Here is a 24054-nt window from a genome sequence, read left to right on the forward strand (position 1 = left end):
GACAGGTATTATCAGAACTGTTGAACTTCTTGGGTAAAATAAGTTAGAAAGTTAAGAAACAAGTTCAAAGTTACTTTGCATTGGTGGAGGACGAGTTGCACATGCAAAACAGGTGGTCGAATCTCATTTGTAAGTAGTTCTCTGAATGATCTGAAAATATATGCACACAACCATCTAAAACCATGGAAAACAACCATCTAAGACCATGGAAACAACCATCTAAGACCATGGAAATCAACCATCTAAGACCATTGAAATCAACCATCTAAGACCATGGAAAACAACCATCTAAGACCATGGAAAACAACCATCTAAGACCATGGAAAACAACCATCTAAGACCATGGAAACAACGATCTAAGACCATGGAAAACAACCATCTAAGGCAGTCCACCCACTTGCCCCACACTGACCTGATTGCAGCTAGCTTGTCTCTCTGCCGCTGAGCTGGTCTGGTGTCTCGGTTATCAAAGAGGATAATCCTGGAAATAATATGGAAGTTTTCCAGAGATATTGTTGCAAGGAAAAGTTCTCTGCCAGTTTCTGCATCCCGCAGGGATTCTGTGGATTCCCCATTGGATCTGAAAACACCAGCAAGAATAAGAACCCCAACGTATGCAACTAAATTAGTTTAGACCATCTCCTTTCATCTCTCTCCAAAAACACGCCTTCCCTCCAAATTAGTGCAGTCCAAAAATGATTTTCTGGATGGTGTCTGGGATGAACAGTTCAATAGAAGACTCTATGTCCTGCACATGAGTAACCGCCATCTGCGGCGGTCCTGGTTGCATCCTTATTACATTGGCAGCCATGCGGGGTGACTCATTCCTTGAGCAAGAAGACCATTCAATTTCACAATTATTTGACATCCATATTTCTCCTCCTTCAGGCTGCTGATGAGCTGGTTGCTGACGGGTTGGTCCTGGGGCTGGCTGCTGACGGGCTGGTCCTGGGGCTGGCTGCTGACGGGCTGGTCCTGGGGCTGGCTGCTGACGGGCTGGTCCTGGGGCTGGCTGCTGACGGGCTGGTCCTGGGGCTGGCTGCTGACGGGCTGGTCCTTGGGCTGGCTGCTGACGGGCTGGTCCTGGGGCTGGCTGCTGACGGGCTGGTCCTGGGGCTGGCTGCTGATGGGCTTGTCCTGGAGCTGGCTGCTGACGGGCTGGTCCTGGGGCTGGCTGCTGACGGGCTGGTCTTGGGGCTGGCTGCGGATGGGCTTGTCCTGGGGCTGGCTGCTGATGGGCTGGTCTTGGGGCTGGCTGCTGATGGGCTGGTCTTGGGGCTGGCTGCTGATGGGCTTGTCCTGGGGCTGGCTGCTGACGGGCTGGTCCTGGGGCTGGCTGCTAACGGGCTGGTCTTGGGGCTGGCTGCGGATGGGCTTGTCCTGGGGCTGGCTGCTGACGGGCTGGTCCTGGGGCTGGCTGCTGACGGGCTGGTCCTGGGGCTGGCTGCTGACGGGCTGGTCCTGGGGCTGGCTGCTGACGGGCTGGTCCTGGGGCTGGCTGCTGACGGGCTGGTCCTGGGGCTGGCTGCTGGGGCTGGCTGCTGGTCCTGGGGCTGGCTGCTGACGGGCTGGTCCTGGGGCTGGCTGCTGACGGGCTGGTCCTGGGGCTGGCTGCTGACGGGCTGGTCCTGGGGCTGGCTGCTGATGAGCTGGTTGCTGACGGGCTGGTCCTGGGGCTGGCTGCTGATGGGCTTGTCCTGGAGCTGGCTGCTGACGGGCTGGTCCTGGGGCTGGCTGCTGACGGGCTGGTCTTGGGGCTGGCTGCGGATGGGCTTGTCCTGGGGCTGGCTGCTGACGGGCTGGTCTTGGGGCTGGCTGCTGATGGGCTGGTCTTGGGGCTGGCTGCTGATGGGCTTGTCCTGGGGCTGGCTGCTGACGGGCTGGTCCTGGGGCTGGCTGCTAACGGGCTGGTCTTGGGGCTGGCTGCGGATGGGCTTGTCCTGGGGCTGGCTGCTGACGGGCTGGTCTTGGGGCTGGCTGCTGATGGGCTGGTCTTGGGGCTGGCTGCTGATGGGCTTGTCCTGGGGCTGGCTGCTGACGGGCTGGTCCTGGGGCTGGCTGCTGATGGGCTGGTCTTGGGGCTGGCTGCTGATGGGCTTGTCCTGGGGCTGGCTGCTGACGGGCTGGTCTTGGGGCTGGCTGCTGATGGGCTGGCCATGGGGCTGGCTGCTGATGGGCTGGTCTTGGGGCTGGCTGCTGATGTGCTGGTCCTGGGGCTGGCTGCTGACGGGCTGGTCTTGGGGCTGGCTGCTGATGGGCTTGTCCTGGGGCTGGCTGCTGATGGGCTGGTCTTGGGGCTGGCTGCTGATGGGCTTGTCCTGGGGCTGGCTGCTGACGGGCTGGTCTTGGGGCTGGCTGCTGATGGGCTTGTCCTGGGGCTGGCTGCTGATGGGCTGGTCTTGGGGCTGGCTGCTGATGTGCTGGTCCTGGGGCTGGCTGCTGACGGGCTGGTCCTGGGGCTGGCTGCTGATGGGCTGGTCCTGGGGCTGGCTGCTGATGGGCTGGTCTTGGGGCTGGCTGCTGATGGGCTTGTCCTGGGGCTTGTCCTGCTGGCTGCTGACGGGCTGGTCCTGGGGCTGGCTGCTAACGGGCTGGTCTTGGGGCTGGCTGCTGATGGGCTTGTCCTGGGGCTGGCTGCTGACGGGCTGGTCTTGGGGCTGGCTGCTGATGGGCTGGTCTTGGGGCTGGCTGCTGATGTGCTGGTCCTGGGGCTGTCTGAGGGTCAATCTCATCCTCTTTTTCCATCTCACTGTCAGACTCCAAATTGACAGAGACATGATCCTCATATTCAGAGAATTCTTCATCAAAGTGGAAGACACCTCTTCCACACTAGTTTCTGAGCAGAGATCATTTTTGTCAAACTGATTGATTGTGATAAGGAGCCACACATGCAAAGCTATTTATTTGTTGTGTCCCTCCCCCAATTTGCACCTGGCTCCCCCAATTTCCACAATGTGTCAAGATAATGTATTGTAATAACATATTGTAGGTTTCTGCAGGACATTGTGTAGTTTCACACACTACATAAGGTAAAGAGTGTGAGAAAAGCGGGAGACAGGCAGACAGATAGTTAAATAAAGGTTATTGTTACTATTTTTTTTTTAAATAAAACAGGCAGGGAGACAGACAGACACTTTTCTTGGTGCTATGTTGAAACAGCAGGCCCAGGGAGGAAGAAGACAGTATGAAGGCACACAGCAAACCTTTTTTACTTGTTTTCACCTACACACACACTTTTCTACACTTTTAATACCCTTGGGTCCAGTGGACCGGAACACCACATATGTAATATAAACGTGTAGGGGGGTGCACTGTGTGCACTCAATAAAAATTATTTTACATGTTCTTCACAGAACTGACTTCACATGAAATGAACTCACCACACAGACAGATATGAGCAATATTGCTGAAAATTAATTGGCAGATATTGTGTTTAGGTTTAGCTTTTTAAGCCAATAGCGGCTAACCAGCTGTGGGATCAGGTCAATGTTGTACTGATTAGATAGTAGCAGAGAGCTTGTGATGTCAGTTACTTGTGAGATTTGTTTATGACAGTTTTAGATGGAACACATGAAAAATGTCATGTAGACCTACTTCTGAACTGTTTGGCGAGCTACGCATATGTGGGCTGGTAGCTACTGGTAGCTCGGGACCAACCTGTTGGAGACCCCTGATCTAGAGAGTGAATGTATCCTGTATCCAAGGTCTCTCCAGTGTTCAGGTATAGATAATCACAGTCTCAGAGCTCAGAGGAGAGCAACTCATTGGACTGACCTATATTAATCTGAAAGGCCACTCAGCAAGGAAGAGGCCACAACTCGAAAACCACCATAAAAAAGCCAGACTGCACCTGGAGACAAAGGTCACACTTTTTTGGAGAAATGTCCTCTGATCTGATGAAACAAAAATACAACTGTTTGGCCATAATGACCATCGTTATGTTTGGAGGAAAAGGGGGAGGCTTGCACGCCAAAGAATACCATCCCAACCGTGAAGCACGGGGGTGGCAGCATCATGCTGTGGTGGTGCTTTGCTGCAGGAGGGACTGGTGCACTTCACAAAATAGATGGCATCATCAGGGAGTAAAATTATGTGGCTATATTGAAGCAACATCTCAAGACATCAGTCAGGAAGTTAAAGCTTGGTCGCAAATGGGTCTTCCAACTGGACAATGACCCCAAGCATACTTAAACTAGAGTGATAGATGTGCAGATGATGATGGGCAAGTAGAAATACTGATGTGCAAAAGAGCAAAAAAGTCAATAAAAACAATATGGTGATGAGGTTGGTAGATTGGATGGGCAATTTACAGATGGGCTATGTACAGCTGCAGTGATCGGTCAGCTGCTCAGATAACTTATGTTTAAAGTTAGTGAGGAAGATATAAGTCTCCAACTACAGCGATTTTTGCAATTCGTTTTAGTCTTAGGCAGCAGAGAACTGGAATGAAAGGTGGTCAAAGGAGGTGTTGGCTTTGGGGATGACCAGTGAGATATGCCTTCTGGAGTGCGTGCTACGGGTGGGTGTTGTTAACGTGACTAGTAAGCTGAGATAGGAGGAGCTTAACCCAGCCAAGACTAATAGATGACCTGGAGCCAGTGGGTCTGGCGATGAATATTTAGGGAGGGCCAGCCGACTAGAGCATACAGGTCGCAGTGGTGGGTGGTATATGGGGCTTTGGTGACAAAACGGATGGCACTGTGATAGACTGCATCCAGTTTGGTGAATAGAGTGTTCGAGGCTATTTTGTAAATGACATCGCCAAAATCGAGGATCGGTAGGATAGTCAGTTTTACAAGGGTATGTTTGGCAGCGTGAGTGAAGGAGGCTTTGTTGCAAAATAGGAAGCCGATTCTAGATTTAATTTTGTATTAGAGATGTTTAATATGAGTCTGGAAGGAGAGTTTACAGTCTAGCCAGACACCTAGGTATTTGTAGTTGTCCACATTTTCTAAGTCAGAACCGTCCAGAGTAGTGATGCTCGTCGGGCGGGCGGGTGCGGGCTCGAACGGTTGAAAAGCATGCATTTGGATTTACTAGCGTTTAAGAGCAGTTGGAGGCCACGGAAGGAGTGTTGTATGGAGTTGAAGCTCGTTTGAAGGTTTATTAACAGAGTGTCCAAAGAAGTGCCAGATGTATACAGAATGGTGTCGTCTCCGTAGAGGTGGATCAGGGAATCACCTGCAGCAAGAGCGACATCGTTGATATATACAGAGAAAAGAGTCGGCTTGAGAATTGAACCCTGTTGTACCTACATAGATACTGCCAGAGTTTCAGACAACAGGCCCTCTGATTTGACACACTGAACTCTATCTGAGAAGTAGTTGGTGAACGAGGCGAGGCAGTCATTTGAGAAACCAAGGCCGTTGAGTCTGCCGATAAGAATACGGTGATTGACAGAGTCGAAAGCCTTGGCCATGTCGATGAAGACGGCTGCACAGTACTGTCTTTTATCGATGGCGGTTATGATATTGCTTGGTCAGTGATCTGTTTATTAACTTGGCTTTCGAAGACTTTAGAAAGGCAGGGCAGGATAGATATAGGTCTTTAACAGTTTGGGTCTAGAGTGTCACCCCCTTTGAAGAGAGGGATGACCGTGGCAGCTTTCCAATCTTTAGGGATCTCAGACAATAAGGAGATGTTGAAGAGACTGGTAATAGGGGTTGCAACAATGGCGGTGGATAATTTTTGAAAGAGAGGGTCTAGATTGTCTAGCAAAGCTGATTTGTACGGGTCCAAGTTTTGCAGCACTTTCAGAACATCTGCTCTCTGGATTTGGGTGAAGGAGAAGCTGGGGAGGCTTGGGCCGGGGGGTGCGGAGCTGTTGGCTGGGGTTGGGGTAGCCAGGAGGAAAGCATGGCCTGCTGTAGAGAAATGCTTATTGAAATTCTCGATTATCGTGGATTAATCAGTGGTGACTTTCCTAGACTTAGTGCAGTGGGCAGCTGGAAGGAGGTGAACGTATTCTTCATTGACTTTACATTGACTTTACAGTGTCCCAAAACGTTTTGGAGTTAGAGCTGGAGTGGCCTAGCCAGTCTCCAGATCTCAACCCCATAGAAAATCTTTGGAGGGAGTTGAAAGTCCGTGTTGCCCAGGAACAGCCCCAAAACATCACTGCTCTAGAGGAGATCTGCATGGAGAAATGGGCCAAAATACCAGCAACAGTGTGTGAAAACCTTGTGAAGACTTACAGAAAACATTTGACCTCTGTCATTGCCAACAAAGGTTATATAACAAAGTATTGAGATAAACTCTTGTTATTGACCGAATACTTATTTTCCACCATAATTTGCAAATAAATTCATTAAAAATGTGATTTTCTGGATTTTTTTTCTAATTTTGTCTGTCATAGTTGAAGTGTACCTATGATGAAAAGTACAGGCCTCTCTCATCTTTTTAAGTGTGAGAACTTGCACAATTGGTAGCTGACTAAATACTTTTTTGCCCCACTGTATATTCCTAGAGCCATGTGTGTGTGTGTCCATGTTTGTGTGTGTCCATGTGTGCACATGCATTCTGATGTTCATGCTACAATTATGTCATCCACTCGATTTGGCCCAGTACAGAGTGTGTGTACTGTATGTGTGTTTGTGTGTGAGCTTGCGAATGTCCTTTTGTGTGTGCTCATGTATGGTGGGATTCACAAGGTCCCTCTGAGCCAGAATAGCCTCTCCTGTTTGTGAGAGAAGAAGTGATGTTGTCATACTGGATAACTGTTGGATGGAGGGAGAGAGATAAGAACAGAGGGAGGGAGGGAGGGGGAGAAAAAGCAGGAGGGAGACAGAGAGAGAGAGGGAGGGAGAGAGATAAATAGAGAGACAAAGGGGAGGGTGATAGAGTGAGATAATTCTGCCAAAATATCCTCTGTGTACAACGTAAAACCCCAAATAATGCATGCAGAGCAGAATTAGGACGATACCCACTAATTATAAAATTCCAGAAAAGTGCCGTTAAATTCTACAACCACCTAAAAGGAAGCAATTCCCAAACCTTCCATAACAAAGCCATCACCTACAGAGAGATTAACCTTGAGAAGAGCCCCCTAAGCAAGCTGGTCCTGGGTCTCTGTTCACAAACAAACAGACTTCACAGAGCCCCAGGACAGCAATACAATTAGACCCAACCAAATCATGAGAAAACAAAACGATAATTTACAAAATAACTGGGCAAACTAGAATGCTCTTTGGCCCTAAACAGAGTACACCGTGGCAGAATACTTGACCACTGAGACTGACCCAAACTTAAGGAAAGCTTTGTCTATGTTCAGACACAGTGAGCATAGCCTTGCTATTGAGAAAGACTGCAGTAGGCAGACCTGGCTATCAAGAGAAGACAGGCTATGTGCACACTGCCCACAAAATGAGGTGGAAACTGAGATGCACTTCCTAACCTCCTGCCCAATGTATGACTATATTAGAGACACATCTTTCCTTTAGATTACACAGATCCACAAAGAATTCAAAAACAAACCCAATGTTGATTAACTCTCATATCTATTGGGTGAAATACCACAGTGTGCCATCACATCAGCAAGATTTCTGACCTATTGCCACAAGAAAAGGGCAACCAGTGAAGAACAAGCACCATTGTAAATACAACCCATATTTATGTTAATTTATTTTCCCTTTTGTATTTTGTAGCTATTTTCAGATAATATGACATTTGAAATGTCTTTATTAATTTGGAACTTTTGTGGGTGTAATGTTTACTGTTAAATGTTATTGTTTTTTCCACTTTTGGTTATTATCTACTTCACTTGCTTTGGCAATGTTAACATATGTGCTCCATGCCAAAAAAGCCCTTAAATGTAATTTAATTTAATTGAGAGAGAAAGAGAGAGAGAGAGAGAGAGTTAAAGAGTTAGAGGGAGGGAGGGAGGGTGAGAGAGAGAGAGAGAGAGGGGGAGAGCTAGAGGGAGAGGGAGAGGGGAGAGGGAGGGGGAGAGAGAGAGAGAGAGAGAGAGAGAGAGAGAGAGAGAGGGGAGAGTTAGAGAGTTAGAGGGAGGGAGGGAGGGTGAGAGAGAGAGAGAGAGAGAGAGGGGGAGAGTTAGAGGGAGAGGGAGAGGGGAGAGGGAGGGGGAGAGGGAGAGGGAGGGGGAGAGAGAGAGAGAGAGTTAGATAGTTAGAGGGAGGGAGGGTGAGAGAGAGAGGGGGGAGAGCTAGAGGGAGAGGGGAGAGGGAGGGGGAGAGGGAGAGGGAGGAGGAGGGGGTATAGTTATAACAGTGTCTAGACCAGATCCATATACTACATATGTGGATTGAGGAGATAGCGAGGTAACTCTGGTCAACTCCCTCCCAGATTCCCTCTCGCAAAGATTTCATCATCATCCCCATCATTTGAGGAAGAAGACTGATTTTTTTTTGTATGTAAAAAAAACGGTATGTTAAAACACCAATCACGTTCAGTAAGGACAGAATGCATTTGAAACGTAACACACAGTAAAACTTGTGTATATGTTCAAATCTAGTGATAGGAGGGAAAAAGCTACTTGTGCATTGATAAGCACACCAAAGACGACATTAACGAGAACTAATGAGATAATGACAGCACTTCAACAAGCCATTTCACACCATAGCCTGCTGAATTAGCAAGATAATGTTTCTTTCATTTTGATTTTGGCACAAATGGAAAGGTGGCACTGACTTGCCTGTGGATTACTGTTTCAGCATTGTCTCAATGAAGAGTTCGGTGTACGACTAGCCACGTGCGACATGCACGCACAGTTAAAAGCCTGCTAGAGTTAGCAGTAGGCGGACGAGCAATATCCGCCGTCGTAGTACGAATGAAGCTTGAGCTGGAATGTGAAGATAACTGAAGCTGGTTAGCTTTAGAAGACCCTGAGTAGATGTAGCTTCAGACATAGTGTACCCCTCTGGGCTCTCCAACCATTTCCTCTGGGCTCTCCAGAGCTACCATCTTGTAGGGTTTCTCTCCAACCCTGTTCCTGGAGAGCTACCATCCTGTAGGTTGTCAATCCAACCCCAGTTGTAACTAACCTGGTTCAGTTTATAGATTAGGGTTGGAGAGAAAACCTACAAGAGGGTAGCTCTCCAGGAACAGTGTTGGTGAGAGGAACCTACAGGATGGTAGCTCTCCAGGAACAGGGTTGGAGAGAGAATCTACAGGATGGTAGCTCTCCAGGAACAGTGTTGGTGAGAGAACCTACAGGAGGGTAGCCCTCCAGGTACAGCGTTGGAGAGAGAACCTACAGGATGGTAGCTCTCCAGGAACAGGGTTGGAGAGAGAACCTACAGGAGGGTAGCTCTCCAGGAACAGGGTTGGAGAGAGAACCTACAGGAGGGTAGCTCTCCAGGAACAGGGTTGGAGAGCCCAGGTCTCGATAGCAATGACAGTTTAAAGGGCTTGTTGGAGGCAGAGTTAATTAGCTAGCTGATTGATTGAGGACTGCTCTCTGCATAAATCCACATTGTTTATAAGTATATATATTTATGTGTGTGTGTGTTGCGTGCATGTGTGTGATAAATTCCAGATAGGATTTATATGCTATGGAAATGTGAAAATCTGTCCCTCATATCATTATGGCCACTTAATCATCCCCAGGGTCCAAGTAACGATTCCCCAGGTTGTTGCTGTAAAAGGGAACGTTTTCTCGGTCAAGTTAACTGGTAAAATAAGGGTTAAGTAAGTATAATACAAAATCATGGGGGAAGCAACTGTTGCCCCTGACAACCTGTCTCTGTGCTCTGATTCTGCTGTGTTCTGCTGGTGATTCTATCATCTTCTAACAATCTACTGCTCTAACTGTCTTTGTTAGGCCATACATATAAATATACAGATGCAGATCTGAATCAGGTTAGCATAGAAAATGTGTTCCATTCACTCCAGGGCCCGTATTCACAAAGTGTCTAGATCAGCACTCCCATGCTGAGACTACATATCATTGTGTGGTGGGGGTGAACACAGAACAGAGACAGGAATCAATAGGAGTAGAAAATGAGGGTTTGTTTTATGGCTGTAATAAAGTGCCAGGCCATCCACAGAGACCACTAATGACTGCAGCAGGACCATTCTATACGTCAACAACATCCCTGTGCTGGTTTCTTTATAACCAATATGTACAATTCATGGAGAGATTACAGAGAGAGGTATAGGACAAAGTGTACTGTATGTTTGGCTATATTTCATATTTTTTCTATATACACACACTGAACAGAAGAGAGGCCTGCTGTAAGTGAAACTGGGGCAGAAAATCGACTGTTGGGCAGGGGCCAAGAACAGCAGAGACAGAGACACTATTATCAGCTGATGTGGTGGACTGGGTTAGAAAACATTTACACCCTGCCTCCTGACAACACACACACACACACACACACACACACACGCACACGCACACACACACACACACGCACACACACACACACACACACACACACACACACACACACACACACACACACACACACAGGAATACCAATGCCAGGCTAGAATGAGAAAGAGAAGGAGTAAGAATAAGAATAAGCTACAAAGATGGAACATGAAAGGGACAGAGATGGAAATGGAAGCTCATGTTATAACAGAGAACAAGAGAGAGATAGTGAAAACAAAAGATAAGTACCTCCACGACACTCACTGTCAGCTGGTTTCACTTGGATGGGACGAGTCATCTGCAGAGAGAGAGAGAGAGAGAGAGAGAGAGAGAGAGAGAGAGAGAGAGAGAGAGAGAGAGAGAGAGAGAGAGAGAGAGAGAGAGAGAGAGAGAGAGAGAGAGAGAGAGAGAGAGAGAGAGAGAGAGAGAGAGGAGAGAGAGAGAGAGAGAGAGAGAGAGAGAGCAGAGTGAAAGGGTGAGAGAGAGAGAGAGAGAGAGAGAGAGAGAGAGAGAGAGAGAGAGATATAGAGAGAGAGAGAGAGAGAGAGAGAGAGAGAGGGAGAGCAGAGTGAAAGGGTGAGAGAGTGAGATATAGAGAGAGAGAGGGAGTGAGAGGAGAGAGAGAGAGAGAGTGAGAGAGAGAGAGAGAGAGAGCAGAGTGAAAGGGTGAGAGAGTGAAATATAGAGAGAGAGAGGGAGTGAGAGGAGAGAGAGGAAGTGAGAGGAGAGAGAGAGAGTGAGAGTGAGAGAGAGAGCAGAGTGAAAGGGTGAGAGAGTGAAATATAGAGAGAGAGGAGTGAGAGGAGAGAGAGAGAGCAGAGTGAAAGGGTGAGAGAGAGAGAGGGATAGAGAGAGAGAGATAGAGAGAGAGAGAGAGAGAGAGAGAGAGAGAGAGAGAGGAATGAGACAGAAAGAGAAGGAGAGAGGTGGGTAATCTCGTAGTGTGGAGATAACGTAGACACTCTTCACAGTTGTAATGTTACAAATTGAATCTTTAAACTCACTGAGTAAAATACAGCACACAGAGCACAACACCAGTCTCTGAGCAGCAACATCCCACATAAGGCTCTGCGTAGTTCACTACTATATGGGCAATAGGGTACCGTTTAGACACAGCCCTTCACCCTGTATGCAGCAGTATAAATCAGTGTGTGGGTGTGTATCCTCTCTGCTGGTATAATCAATAGGTGACCCACGCCTGAGAAGGTCAGCGATGACAATACCAGCCTCCTTCATTTATGTGTACTGAGACTTTAACTTGTTCCAATGCGGAGGTTGATTGCTCTGTATACAGCATTATTAGGAGGCAGGGGAGATTTCACGCTATGTTTATGAGTGGTAGGGAGGCACGGAGGAAGGAAGGGAGTAGCTTGGAGGTGTGGGGAGTAGCTATCTACCCCCACCCACCCTCTTCTTCTCTTTTTGTACTATTTGATTTTCTCTCTATCCTTACCTCTTACAATTCTTTCATTCCTCCCTCTATCTTTTTGGTGGATCGTTCCATTGTTCCACTAGACTACCCGGGGTGGCAGGTAGCCTAGTGGTTAGAGCATTGGACTAGTAGCCGGAAGATTGCAAGATCGAATCCCCGAGCTGACAAGGTACAAATCTGTCGTTCTGCCCCTGAACGAGGCAGTTAAACCCCTGTTTCTAGGCCGTCACTGAAAATAAGAATTTGTTCTTAACTGACTTGCCTTGTTAAATAAAGGTAAAAAAGTAACTCTATTCCTCTATTAACCATCTACCTGCTTCTCTCTATCTACCTGCTTCTTCCCTATCTACCTACTTCTCTCTTTCATTCAACCCTCCATTCTTCCACTAGATTGGTAGGGACCAATCATTACCCCAATATGAAGCAACTCCCCCTAACGTATCTCATATTCATACAAAGGAACTGAGTATGGAGAACATGTTGATGTAGCAAAATGGAGGAGGACCCCAGGCGATGGAGGTTTCCCTGTTGAGTGTGTTCTGTTTGTTCTTTCACACTGTTAAATCACACACAACTATGTTCCTCTTCCTAGTTATAGTCACAGGAAGTCAAGTAGGGTTAGCTATGTTGTTTATATTCAAACAGAACACTGTCAGGGTGAGGAGAGAGCAGTGAGGGTCAGCAAAGAGCTGTGAGGAGAGAGCTGTCAGGGTGAGGTAAGAGCTTTGAGGGCAAAGTGAAAGTTGTGTGGGTGAGCAGAGAGCTGTGGGGGTGAGGAGAGAGCTGTGAGAGTGAGGAGAGAGCTGTGGGGGTGAGGAGAGAGCTGTGTGGGTGAGGAGAGAGCTGTGAGGGTGAGGAGAGAGCTGTGGGGTGAGGAGAGAGCTGTGAGGGTGAGGAGAGAGATGTGAGGGTGAGGAGAGAACTGTGAGGAGTGAGGAGAGAGAGCTGCGATGGTGAGGATAGAGCTGTGGGGGTGAGGAAAGAGCTGTGAGAGCTGTGGCAGGGAGAGAGGGAGCTGCAGAGTGTGGAGGCTGTGAGAACTGTGAGAATGAGGAGAGAGCTGTGAGGGTGAGGTGAGAGCTGTGGGGGTGAGGAGAGAACTGTGAGGGTGAGGAGAGAGATGTGAGGGTGAGGAGAGAACTGTGAGGAGAGAGCTGTGAGGGTGAGGAGAGAGCTGCGAGGGTGAGGAGAGAGCAGCGATGGTGAGGATAGAGCTGTGGGGGTGAGGAAAGAGCTGTGAGGAGAGAGCTGTGGCAGGGAGGAGAGAGCTGCAAGAGTGTGGAGAGAGCTGTGAGAGTGCGGAGAGAGCTGTGAGGGTGAGGAGAGAGCTGTGAGGGTGAGGAGAGTGCTGTGTGTGTGTGAGGAGAGAGCTGTGAGGGTGAGGTGAGAGCTGTGAGGGTGAGGAGAGAGGGAGGAGAGAACTGTGAGGGTGAGGAGAGAGGGGTGAGAGCTGAGGGTGAGGAGAGAGGGTGAGGGTGAGGAGAACTGTGAGCTGAGGAGGGTGAGGGTGAGAGCTGTGAGGGTGAGGAGAGAGGGGTGAGGGAGAGATGTGAGGGTGAGAGAACTGCGAGAATGAGGATGGTGAGGATAGAGCTGTGGGGGTGAGGAAAGAGCTGTGGGGGCTGTGGCAGGGAGAGAACTGCAAGGGTGGAGGAGAGCTGTGAGAGTGCAGAGGCTGTGAGGGTGAGAAAGCTGTGAGGGTGAGGAGAGCTGTGGGTGGGAGAGAGCTGTGAGGAGAGTGAGCTGCGAGGGTGAGGAGAGAGGGGCGAGGGTGAGGAGAGAACTGTGAGAGTGAAGAGAGCTGTGGGGGTGAGGAGAGAGCTGTGAGGGTGAGGTGAGAGCTGTGGCAGGGTGAGGAGAGAGGGGTGAGGGTGGAGAGAGAACTGTGAGAATGAGGAGAGAGCTGTGAGGGTGAGGTGAGAGCTGTGGGGGTGAGGAGAGTACTGTGGAGAGAGAGATGTGAGAGTGAAGGAGAAAGCTGTGAGGGTGATGAGAGAGCTGTGGGGGTGAGGAAAGAGCTGTGAGGAGAGAGCTGTGGCGGGGAGGAGCGAGCTGTGAGGGTGAGGAGAGAGCTGCGAGGGTGAGGAGAGAGCTGTGAGAGTGAGGAGAGAGCTGCGAGGGTGAGGAGAGAGCTGTGAGAGTGAGGAGAGAGCTGAGAGAGAGTGTTTGTGTGACTGTGTGAATGTGTCTCTGTGTGGGCGAGAGCTTGTTTGTGTGCATTAGAAAACACTTGCTTGGTAGGTGTGTTTGTATGTTGGCATGAGAATGACACGGCTGTCAAAAGAGATTCTCCAGTCAGGCATCTCTGCCATAAGAACATGCCCAGCTGTGATATGGAGAGACAGCTCTGAGACGACGCAAATGGAGAAGTGTGTGGAAGCACACACGCACACATTACACAAACACATTACACACACACATTACACACACACATTACACACACACAAATGACATACACACATTACACACACACATTACACACACACACATGACATACACACATTGCACTGTGTACCTACAGACAGCACGGCAGGGTAGCCTAGTGGTTAGAGCATTGGACTAGTAACCGGAAGGTTGCAAGTTCAAACCCCCGAGCTGACAAGGTACAAATCTGTCGTTCTGCCCCTGAACAGGCAGTTAACCCACTGTTCCTAGGCCGTCATTGAAAATAAGAATGTGTTCTTAACTGACTTGCCTGGTTAAGGTAAAATGTAAAAAATTAAAGATACCAACTAGCCTCAAACTACGACACTCACATGAACATCACACAAACTCACACAGACTTTGTATCGTCTTCTGTGTGTAAAGTAGACTCCCCAAAAGAGTAGCTGTTGCTAACGTAACAGGTGTGAAATGTCGATCAGGGATGGAAGCAATACTGTGACACTAACAAAAACAAAAGGAAATCACATGCAAAAACAGATATGTGAATTAAACGTATTTGCGGTAAACCCTGTACCCATAACTCCCCCTGAGTTGTTTGTTGTCTGCATCATGGGCTTTGTGTATTAGCTGTGTGTTTAACTGTGAGCAGTCTACTGCAAACCCAGTTGTTGTGAGGCTGATCAACAGCCCTTTGGGACCTTAATATTTCAAATTTAACTTAGTTGAATAATAGATGTGGACTGATTCTTTCAGCGATGGGCCTGCTGCTGCTGCAGGACTTCAGAGAACCGTTCTCCTAGCAAGATAACATGCTCTCACCAAAATAAATAGAGTAGATAGACACAGTAAACATGCCTGTGTTTAAGTGTGTGTTTATGCAGGGGGTTTAATCAGCTAACTTACTCCACTTCAACACATTTTGCCGTGGAACAGAGAGAAAAACTTTCTGTTTTATAATGCTATTCTACATATTTTGTCATGAGGCTAAGAGAATAATGTTGCTGTTTTAAATCTAATTTCCTGCAATTCTTCATTTTTTGGAGCAGAGATTTTTTCCTTCTGTTTCATTGCTCAGCTCATGATTTTGTTCACAATTTTCCATGAGGCTGAGTGTAAATGTAGACATTTTTAAAGCAAATGTCCTGCTATTCTACACATTTTGCCATGAGGCTGAGGAGATTTTGCCGTTTTAAAGCTAATTTCCTGCAATTTTACACAATTTGCCGGGTTGGGGGACCCCTGGAGGTAGAGGACCTCGGTACACGTGCGCTGAGTGCCGGTTCGGTTGGGGGACCCCTGGAGGTAGAGGACTTCGGTACACGTGCCCTGAGTGCCGGTTCGGTTGGGGGACCCCTGGAGGTAGAGGACCTCGGTACATGTGCGCTGAGTGCCGGTTCGGTTGGGGGACCCCTGGAGGTAGAGGACCTCGGTACACGTGCGCTGAGTGCCGGTTCGGTTGGGGAACCCCTGGAGGTAGAGGACTTCGGTACACGTGCGCTGAGTGCCGGTTCGGTAATCCGGACATGTGTACGTGTGTGTGTGTACAACTACAACGTATTCATGTGTTCTTGGAAAGTGACAGAGACAGATACTAAGACAGAGACAGAGAGAGAGTGAGAAATAGAGAGAGAGAGAAATAGAGGGAGACTAAGAGAGAGAGAGAGACCGATAGAGAGAGAGAGACAGAGGGGGGGGGGGACAGAGACACAGAAGGTCATGGCCATCAACATGGGGGGGGGGGGTTGGCTCTGTCACATCAAACACACATACACACACCGGACACACCGGGGACACACAGGACACACACATACACACACGAACACACACATGCACACACAGGACACACACATGCACACACCGGACACACATACACACACTAGGGCTGGGACAGATATTGCAACTGCAATTATGAATTGCGAATTTCAAACACTTGGGTGAAAACTTGGTAATTCCATCAGACATGGTTATAACAGCTGTCAGAGTACAGAACATCACTTCTAACATGAGGTCATATGAATTAATACATACTGTGCTAACTGAATACAAAACCAAATTAAACTAATATTTTACAACATTGTTATACAGTACATATGATAAAATAGGATTATTACACCTACATATGAACAAACATACACTATATATACAAAAGTATGTGGACACGCCATCAAATTAGTGGATTCGGCTGTTTCAGCCACAACTGTTGCTGACAGGTGTATAAAATCGAGCACATATGCAATCTCCATAGACAAACATTGGCAGTCGAACGACCTTACTGATGCCACCTTTCCAACTAGTCAGTTCGTGAAATGTCTGCCCTGCTATAGCTGCCCCGGTTAACTCTGCTATTGTGATGTGTAAACGTCTTGGAACAACAACGGCTCAGACGCGAAGTGGTAGACCACACAAGCTCACAGAACGAGACCGCAGAATGCTGAAGCGAGTAAACATTTTCTGTCCTCTGTTGCAACACATTGCAAAACTTTGCTGTCTCAACACGACATGTTTCAACAAATTGTGTTTTCCAGTGTTGGGATCGTGACTTGGGAGAAATATGTACGAGATCGAATCTTGTATCTCCTGTCCAGCTTATTTGTCATCTTCTTAAAGCTGACTTTGCTGACAGTGTAAATAGGAACCATGTCTTTGGCTATGTGATAGGTGATACCCTCTGTGATTTCTGTGTCTGCAGGATATTGTTTCGTACAGTGTTACACTTGAAAACGCATGGGAAATCAATGCCTTTTAACTTAGATGGCTGGCTGTGGCCGAGGGGCTTTTCTGCTGTCGGTTATTCTTCAAATGGTTGAATACATTTTCCGTGTTGCCTCTTGTTGTCGCCACAACTCTGGGGCACTTTTTGCACAACACTTGCATTTGGTTGACATCTGTTTGGTTGCAGCCGAACAACTGCCACACCACTGAAAATGCGCCCTTCCTTGACACCAAACGGACATTCTCATTGGCACTAGCAGCCCTCCCGTTTCCGACACACTGAGGTAAAACCCCAGAGTTCCTCCTACTGTACTGTCTCAGGTAAAGCCCTTTCTCTCCTCACCAGCATCTAACTGCACGCTCTAAGTGGAGACGCTGGTGATTGGCCAGAATGTGCATGCCATGCAGAGAGTTAGAGTAACGGTTTTCTTGTGGTGAAGGATAGGCTGGACCAAAACGCAGCGTGGTAATATTGATTCATGTTTAATAAAAACAGATAAACACGAACACTACAAAACAATAAACGTGGAAAACCAAAAACAGCCCTATCTGGTGCAGACACAGAGACAGGAACAATCAACCACAAACACACAGTGAAACCCAGGCTACCTAAGTATGATTCTCAATCAGAGACAACTAATGACACCTGCCTCTGATTGAGAACCATACTAGGCCGAAACATAGAAATTCCCAAATCATAGAAAAACAAACATAGACTGCCCACCCCAACTCACGCCCTGACCATACTAAATAATGACAAAACAAAGGAAATAAAGGTCAGAACGTGACAGTTATCAAGCCCGCTTGTGATTGGTCAGCATCCTCTGTGCATGTAGAGAGTGAATGAAGGAGTCAAGCGCATCTCATGGAGGAGGTACTGTGGTCTAGTTTTTGCTGTATCAACGGAGTGTCAAAGAAAGGAAAAATATCACAGCCTCCTGCGATATGGATATTGCATGTCAATATCACAATTTAGATCTGAATCCAATTACAGGTTTTTACAATCACTTTGGCACAAATTTCAGAACCTTGATGTAATTTTTCAAAACTCTAGACTCAAAACTCACAACTGATGATCAAAATGCAAATTTTTTCAAAACTCAAATACTTTATCCGATTGCTTAGATACAATACACATAAAGCTCAGATCATTTGTTCATTGAACTAAAATCACCTGCTCAAAATGACACAACTTAACATCAAAGTATTACCATTTCAAAATGCAACTCACACATTACATCTGAGATGACTGTCTATTCATTTCATTACAATGATCTAACTATCAATTGACACAACTGCTCAAAATGATAGTAACTGCTGCATTACTCAGAATGCATACTTTTTAAGGGAAACTGACAAAAAATAGCCCATGTTAATTTTATTTAATTAGGCAAATCAGTTAAGAACAAAGGCTTATTTACAATGACGGCCAAGGAACAGTGGGTTAAACTGCCTTGTACAGGGGAGCAGTGGGTTAAACTGCCTTGTACAGGGGAACAGTGGGTTAAACTGCCTTGTACAGGGGAACAGTGGGTTAAACTGCCTTGTACAGGGAACAGTGGGTTAAACTGCCTTGTACAGGGGAACAGTGGGTTAAACTGCCTTGTACAGGGGAACAGTGGGTTAAACTGCCTTGTACAGGGGAACAGTGGGTTAAACTGCCTTGTACAGGGGAACAGTGGGTTAAACTGCCTTGTACAGGGGAACAGTGGGTTAAACTGCCTTGTACAGGGGAACAGTGGGTTAAACTGCCTTGTACAGGGGAACAGTGGGTTAAACTGCCTTGTACAGGGGAACAGTGGGTTAAACTGCCTTGTACAGGGGAACAGTGGGTTAAACTGCCTTGTACAGGGGAACAGTGGGTTAAACTGCCTTGTACAGGGGAACAGTGGGTTAAACTGCCTTGTACAGGGGAACAGTGGTACAGGGGACAGTTAAACTGCCTTGTACAGGGGAACAGTGGGTTAAACTGCCTTGTACAGGGGAACAGTGGGTTAAACTGCCTTGTACAGGGGAACAGTGGGTTAAACTGCCTTGTACAGGGGAACAGTGGGTTAAACTGCCTTGTACAGGGGAACAGTGGGTTAAACTGCCTTGTACAGGGGAACAGTGGGTTAAACTGCCTTGTACAGGGGAACAGTGGGTTAAACTGCCTTGTACAGGGGAACAGTGGGTTAAACTGCCTTGTACAGGGGAACAGTGGGTTAAACTGCCTTGTACAGGGAACAGTGGGTTAAACTGCCTTGTACAGGGGAACAGTGGGTTAAACTGCCTTGTACAGGGGAACAGTGGGTTAAACTGCCTTGTACAGGGGAACAGTGGGTTAAACTGCCTTGTACAGGGGAACAGTGGGTTAAACTGCCTTGTACAGGGGAACAGTGGGTTAAACTGCCTTGTACAGGGGAACAGTGGGTTAAACTGCCTTGTACAGGGGAACAGTGGGTTAAACTGCCTTGTACAGGGGAACAGTGGGTTAAACTGCCTTGTACAGTGGGTTAAACTGCCTTGTACAGGGGAACAGTGGGTTAAACTGCCTTGTACAGGGGAACAGTGGGTTAAACTGCCTTGTACAGGGGAACAGTGGGTTAAACTGCCTTGTACAGGGGAACAGTGGGTTAAACTGCCTTGTACAGGGGAACAGTGGGTTAAACAGTGGGTTAAACTGCCTTGTACAGGGGAACAGTGGGTTAAACTGCCTTGTACAGGGGAACAGTGGGTTAAACTGCCTTGTACAGGGGAACAGTGGGTTAAACTGCCTTGTACAGGGGAACAGTGGGTTAAACTGCCTTGTACAGGGGAACAGTGGGTTAAACTGCCTTGTACAGGGGAACAGTGGGTTAAACTGCCTTGTACAGGGGAACAGTGGGTTAAACTGCCTTGTACAGGGGAACAGTGGGTTAAACTGCCTTGTACAGGGGAACAGTGGGTTAAACTGCCTTGTACAGGGGGTTAACAGGGGAACAGTGGGTTAAACTGCCTTGTACAGGGGAACAGTGGGTTAAACTGCCTTGTACAGGGGAACAGTGGGTTAAACTGCCTTGTACAGGGGAACAGTGGGTTAAACTGCCTTGTACAGGGGAACAGTGGGTTAAACTGCCTTGTACAGGGGAACAGTGGGTTAAACTGCCTTGTACAGGGGAACAGTGGGTTAAACTGCCTTGTACAGGGGAACAGTGGGTTAAACTGCCTTGTACAGGGGAACAGTGGGTTAAACTGCCTTGTACAGGGGAACAGTGGGTTAAACTGCCTTGTACAGGGGAACAGTGGGTTAAACTGCCTTGTAAAACAGTGGGCTAAACTGCCTTGTACAGGGGAACAGTGGGTTAAACTGCCTTGTACAGGGGAACAGTGGGTTAAACTGCCTTGTACAGGGGAACAGTGGGCTAAACTGCCTTGTACAGGGGAACAGTGGGTTAAACTGCCTTGTACAGGGGAACAGTGGATTAAACTGCCTTGTACAGGGGAAGAACGACAGATTTTTACCTTGTCAGCTCAGGGATTCGATCTCGCAACCTTTGTGGTTACTAGTCCAATGCTCTAACCACTAGGCTACCTACCGCCACAAATATCATGAAAGTTTCAGGATAACGAGATCCATTGACACCAAATACCGTGGAACATGAACCAATCGGACTGCATTATCCATGGATGTAATATTTCATCATCATTCTTTATCAGACACAGTTTCTATGGTCCCATGTACCACTTTTCCAGACCATGTTTTCAGATTTGACACTACTGTACACTTTATTAGGTACACCTATCTAGTACTGGGTAGGACCCCCTTTTGCCTCCACAACAGCCTGAATTATTCATGGTGTTGTACATTAAGAGATGCCCGTCTACACACCATTTGTGGCCTTTCTGTTAGCTTGAATGAGTCTGGACATTCTCCTCTGACCTCTCTCATTAACAAGGTGTTTTTTCCCACAGAAATGCCGCTCACTGAATGTGTTTTGTTTATCGCACCATTCTCTGTAAACTCTGGAGACTGTAGTGCATGAAAATCCCAGGAGGGCAGCTGTTTCTGAGATGCTGGAACCACCAAGCGTGGCACCAGCAATCATACCACGATCAAAGTTGCTTAGATTACGCATTCTTGCCGTTCTAATGTTTGGTCGAACAACAACTAAAGCTCTCTACTCTACAGTAAATACTTTATATATTGAGTTGCAGGCAGCCACATGATTAGCTATTCGAAGGAGCAGGCTATTTGCGTTAACACGCAGGTGTACCTAATAATGTGGCCATGAGTGTATGTATGCAGGCCCTTGTAATTGCTTTTCCAATACTGCCAACTCGTTTCTGATGATTGATTTCACATTGTGGTACGAGTATATAGTGAAATGAGTGCTATCCACCTACAGCAACATAGTGATAACATGGAGCCGGCAGGTGATCCAGGTCACAAAGTGGGGGAACATGGTAGAGGACAAGCACCCCTTCTGAGAGGTGGTCGTGGGCCTCGTTTGAGAGGTGTGGGGGAACATGGTAGAGGACAAGGCCACGGACCAAGACAGCGGCAGCATCAGCAAAGAGTGTCCAATGAAATCCGAGCAATAGTTGTAGACCATGTCGTAAATCATGGCAGGACAACGACTGAGGCAGCTACAATGATTCAACCAAACCTCAGAAGATCAACCGTGGCCTCAATCATCAAAACTTTCTACAATGAGAACCGTTAAATCTTCAGCATAAACATTAGACTGCATACTGCATGCCAATGTGTACCACAGAGTAGGTGATGTGACTAAATGTGTTCTTACGACATGTTCAACAATGTGGAAGCCATAAGTTTGTCGACTATTGTACGCATGCTGAAAAGGCACTAGGTGTCTCTAAAACAGCTATACCGTGTGCCTTTTGAAAGAAATGCAGACAGAGTGAAGCAACTGAGGACTGAGTATGTTCAGGTATGTTCAGTTTCAAGATGCCTGTTGTAAAAAATTCTACATCATTGTAATCAGTAATTCTCTTTCCAAAATGTATTTTTAGAGGGTGATGGAGTTGGATACTGATGAAAACCATCATAAATTCCTCTTTTTGAATGCGACAGGCTTCAACCTGGCCAAGACAAGGAAGAGAGGTCAGAATTTCATTGGCCCGTGGGCAACCATCCAAGTCCCTGGACAACGTGGGGCCAACATCAACATGTGTGGATATATCGGAAGATGGTGTGGTGGGACGCAGACCTTGTATTGGATCATATAATGCAGCTCTCCTTGTAACCTTCTTTGATGAGCTAAAGCAGGTCTGTAGAGCTGATTGTTGACCTATGTCACGTGTGGAATAATGTCAGGTTCCTCCATGATCAAATGGTGCAAGCATGGTTTCAGGCCCATCCACAATTTACCACCCTGTACTTACCCCCATACTCTCCTTTCCTTAACCCGATTGAATAATTTTTCTCCACATGGAGGTGGAAGGTATCTGATAGGCCTCACGAACAAGGCACCCTTCTCCAGGCTATGAATGATGCATGCAATGTGTCACGCCTTGGTCTTAGTATTTTGTTTTTTAGTTAGTCAGACCAGGGTGTGACATGGGGTTATTGTGTTTTCGTATTGGGGTTTGTAGTGTCTGGGATTGTAGCTGATTAGGGGTGTGTGTGTGTTAAATAGGTTGGCTGCCTGAGGCGGTTCTCAATCAGAGTCAGGTGATTCTCGTTGTCGCTGATTGGGAACCGTATTTAGGTAGCCTGGTTTTCGCTTTGTATTTCGTGGGTGATTGTTCCTGTCTCTGTGTAGTGTGCACCAGTCAGGCTGTAATTGGTTTCACGCTCTGTTTGTTATTTTTGTATTTATTAGTTATTCGTGTATAGTTCGTTCGTTTGTCTTCACTAAATAAACATGAGTAACTTACACGCTGCATTTCGGTCCGACTCTCCTTCAACTAAAGAAGAACGCCGTTACACAATGACATCACAGCAGACCATGGTCAGGCCTGGATTCGCCCGAAGATTCTTCCCAAGATGTTTGGCTAATGAAAACATCCATTGTGATGTGGATGAGAACCTGTGGCCAAATCCACAAGACAGGGTTGATGGAAATATAGAAGTACAGTAATCAAGCCTTTGTTTTTCTTTTCTTTTCAAATCAAATCAAGTTGTATTGATCACACACAAGTAATCTAACAATTCGCCAACAACTACCTAATACAACTACCTAATTGTGCAGACCGCACCACCCTCTGGAGAGCCTTGCAGTTAGTTGAGGGCGGTACAGTTGCCGTACCAGGCGGTGATACAGCCAGACAGGATGCTCTCGATTGTGCATCTGTAAAAGTGTGTCAGGGTTTTGGGTGACCGGCCACATTTCTTCAGCCTCCTGAGTTTGAAGAGGTGATGCTGCACCTTCTTCACCACGCTGTCTGTGTGGGTGGACCATTTCAGTTTGTCTGTGATGTGTACGCCCAGGAACTTACAACTTTCCACCTTATTCACTGCTGTCCCTTCGATGTGGATAGGGGGTGCTCCCTCTGCTGTTTCCTGAAGTCCACAATCATCTCCTTTGTTTTGTTGACGTTGAGTGAGAGGTTGTTTTCCTGACACCACACTCCAAGTGCCTTCACCACCTCCCTGTAGGCAGTCTCATCGTTGTTGGTGATCAAGCCCACTATGGTTGTGTCGTCTGCAAACTTGCTGATTGAGTTGGAGGCGTGCATGGCCACGCAGTCGTGGGTGTACAGGGAGTACAGGAGAGGGCTGAGCACACACCCTTGTGGGGCCCCAGTGTTGAGGGTGTTGAGGGTCAGCGAAGTGGAGATGTTGTTTCCTACCTTCACCACCTAGGGGCGGCCCGTCATTAGGTCCAGGACCCAGTTGCACAGGGAGGGGTTGAGACCCAGGGCCTTCAGCTTGATGGTGAGCTTGGAGGGCACTATGATGTTGAATGCTGAGCTGTAGTCAATTAAGAGCATTCTTACATAGGTATTCTATTTGTCCAGATGGGATAGGGCAGTGTGCAGTGTGACAGTGAATGCGTCATCTGTGGACCTGTTGGGGTGGTATGCAAACTGAACCGGGTCTAGGGTGGCCAGTAAGGTGGCGGTGATATGATCCTTGACTAGCCTCTCAAAGCACTTCATGATGACAGAAGTGAGTGCTACGGGGCGGTAGTCATTTTAGTTCAAATCAAATCCAAGTTTATTTGTCATGTGCGCCGAATACAACAGTTCATCTTACAGTGAAATGCTT

The 24054-nt window shown here is 47.5% G+C and overlaps 1 protein-coding gene across 1 annotated transcript in view; it reads right to left on the minus strand.

The window, feature by feature from the left end:
- Positions 1 to 24054, minus strand: part of LOC135510772 (CUGBP Elav-like family member 5) — a 72831-nt gene that overhangs the window by 36585 nt on the left and 12192 nt on the right. The window contains exon 3 of the mRNA XM_064931983.1: positions 10580 to 10628. Coding sequence (XP_064788055.1) covers positions 10580 to 10628 — 49 coding nt within the window. The remainder of the gene's footprint in view (positions 1 to 10579; positions 10629 to 24054) is intronic.

The sequence above is a fragment of the Oncorhynchus masou genome, chromosome 3 (genome assembly GCF_036934945.1).
Source record: "Oncorhynchus masou masou isolate Uvic2021 chromosome 3, UVic_Omas_1.1, whole genome shotgun sequence".
In the NCBI taxonomy this organism is placed as follows: domain Eukaryota; kingdom Metazoa; phylum Chordata; class Actinopteri; order Salmoniformes; family Salmonidae; genus Oncorhynchus; species Oncorhynchus masou.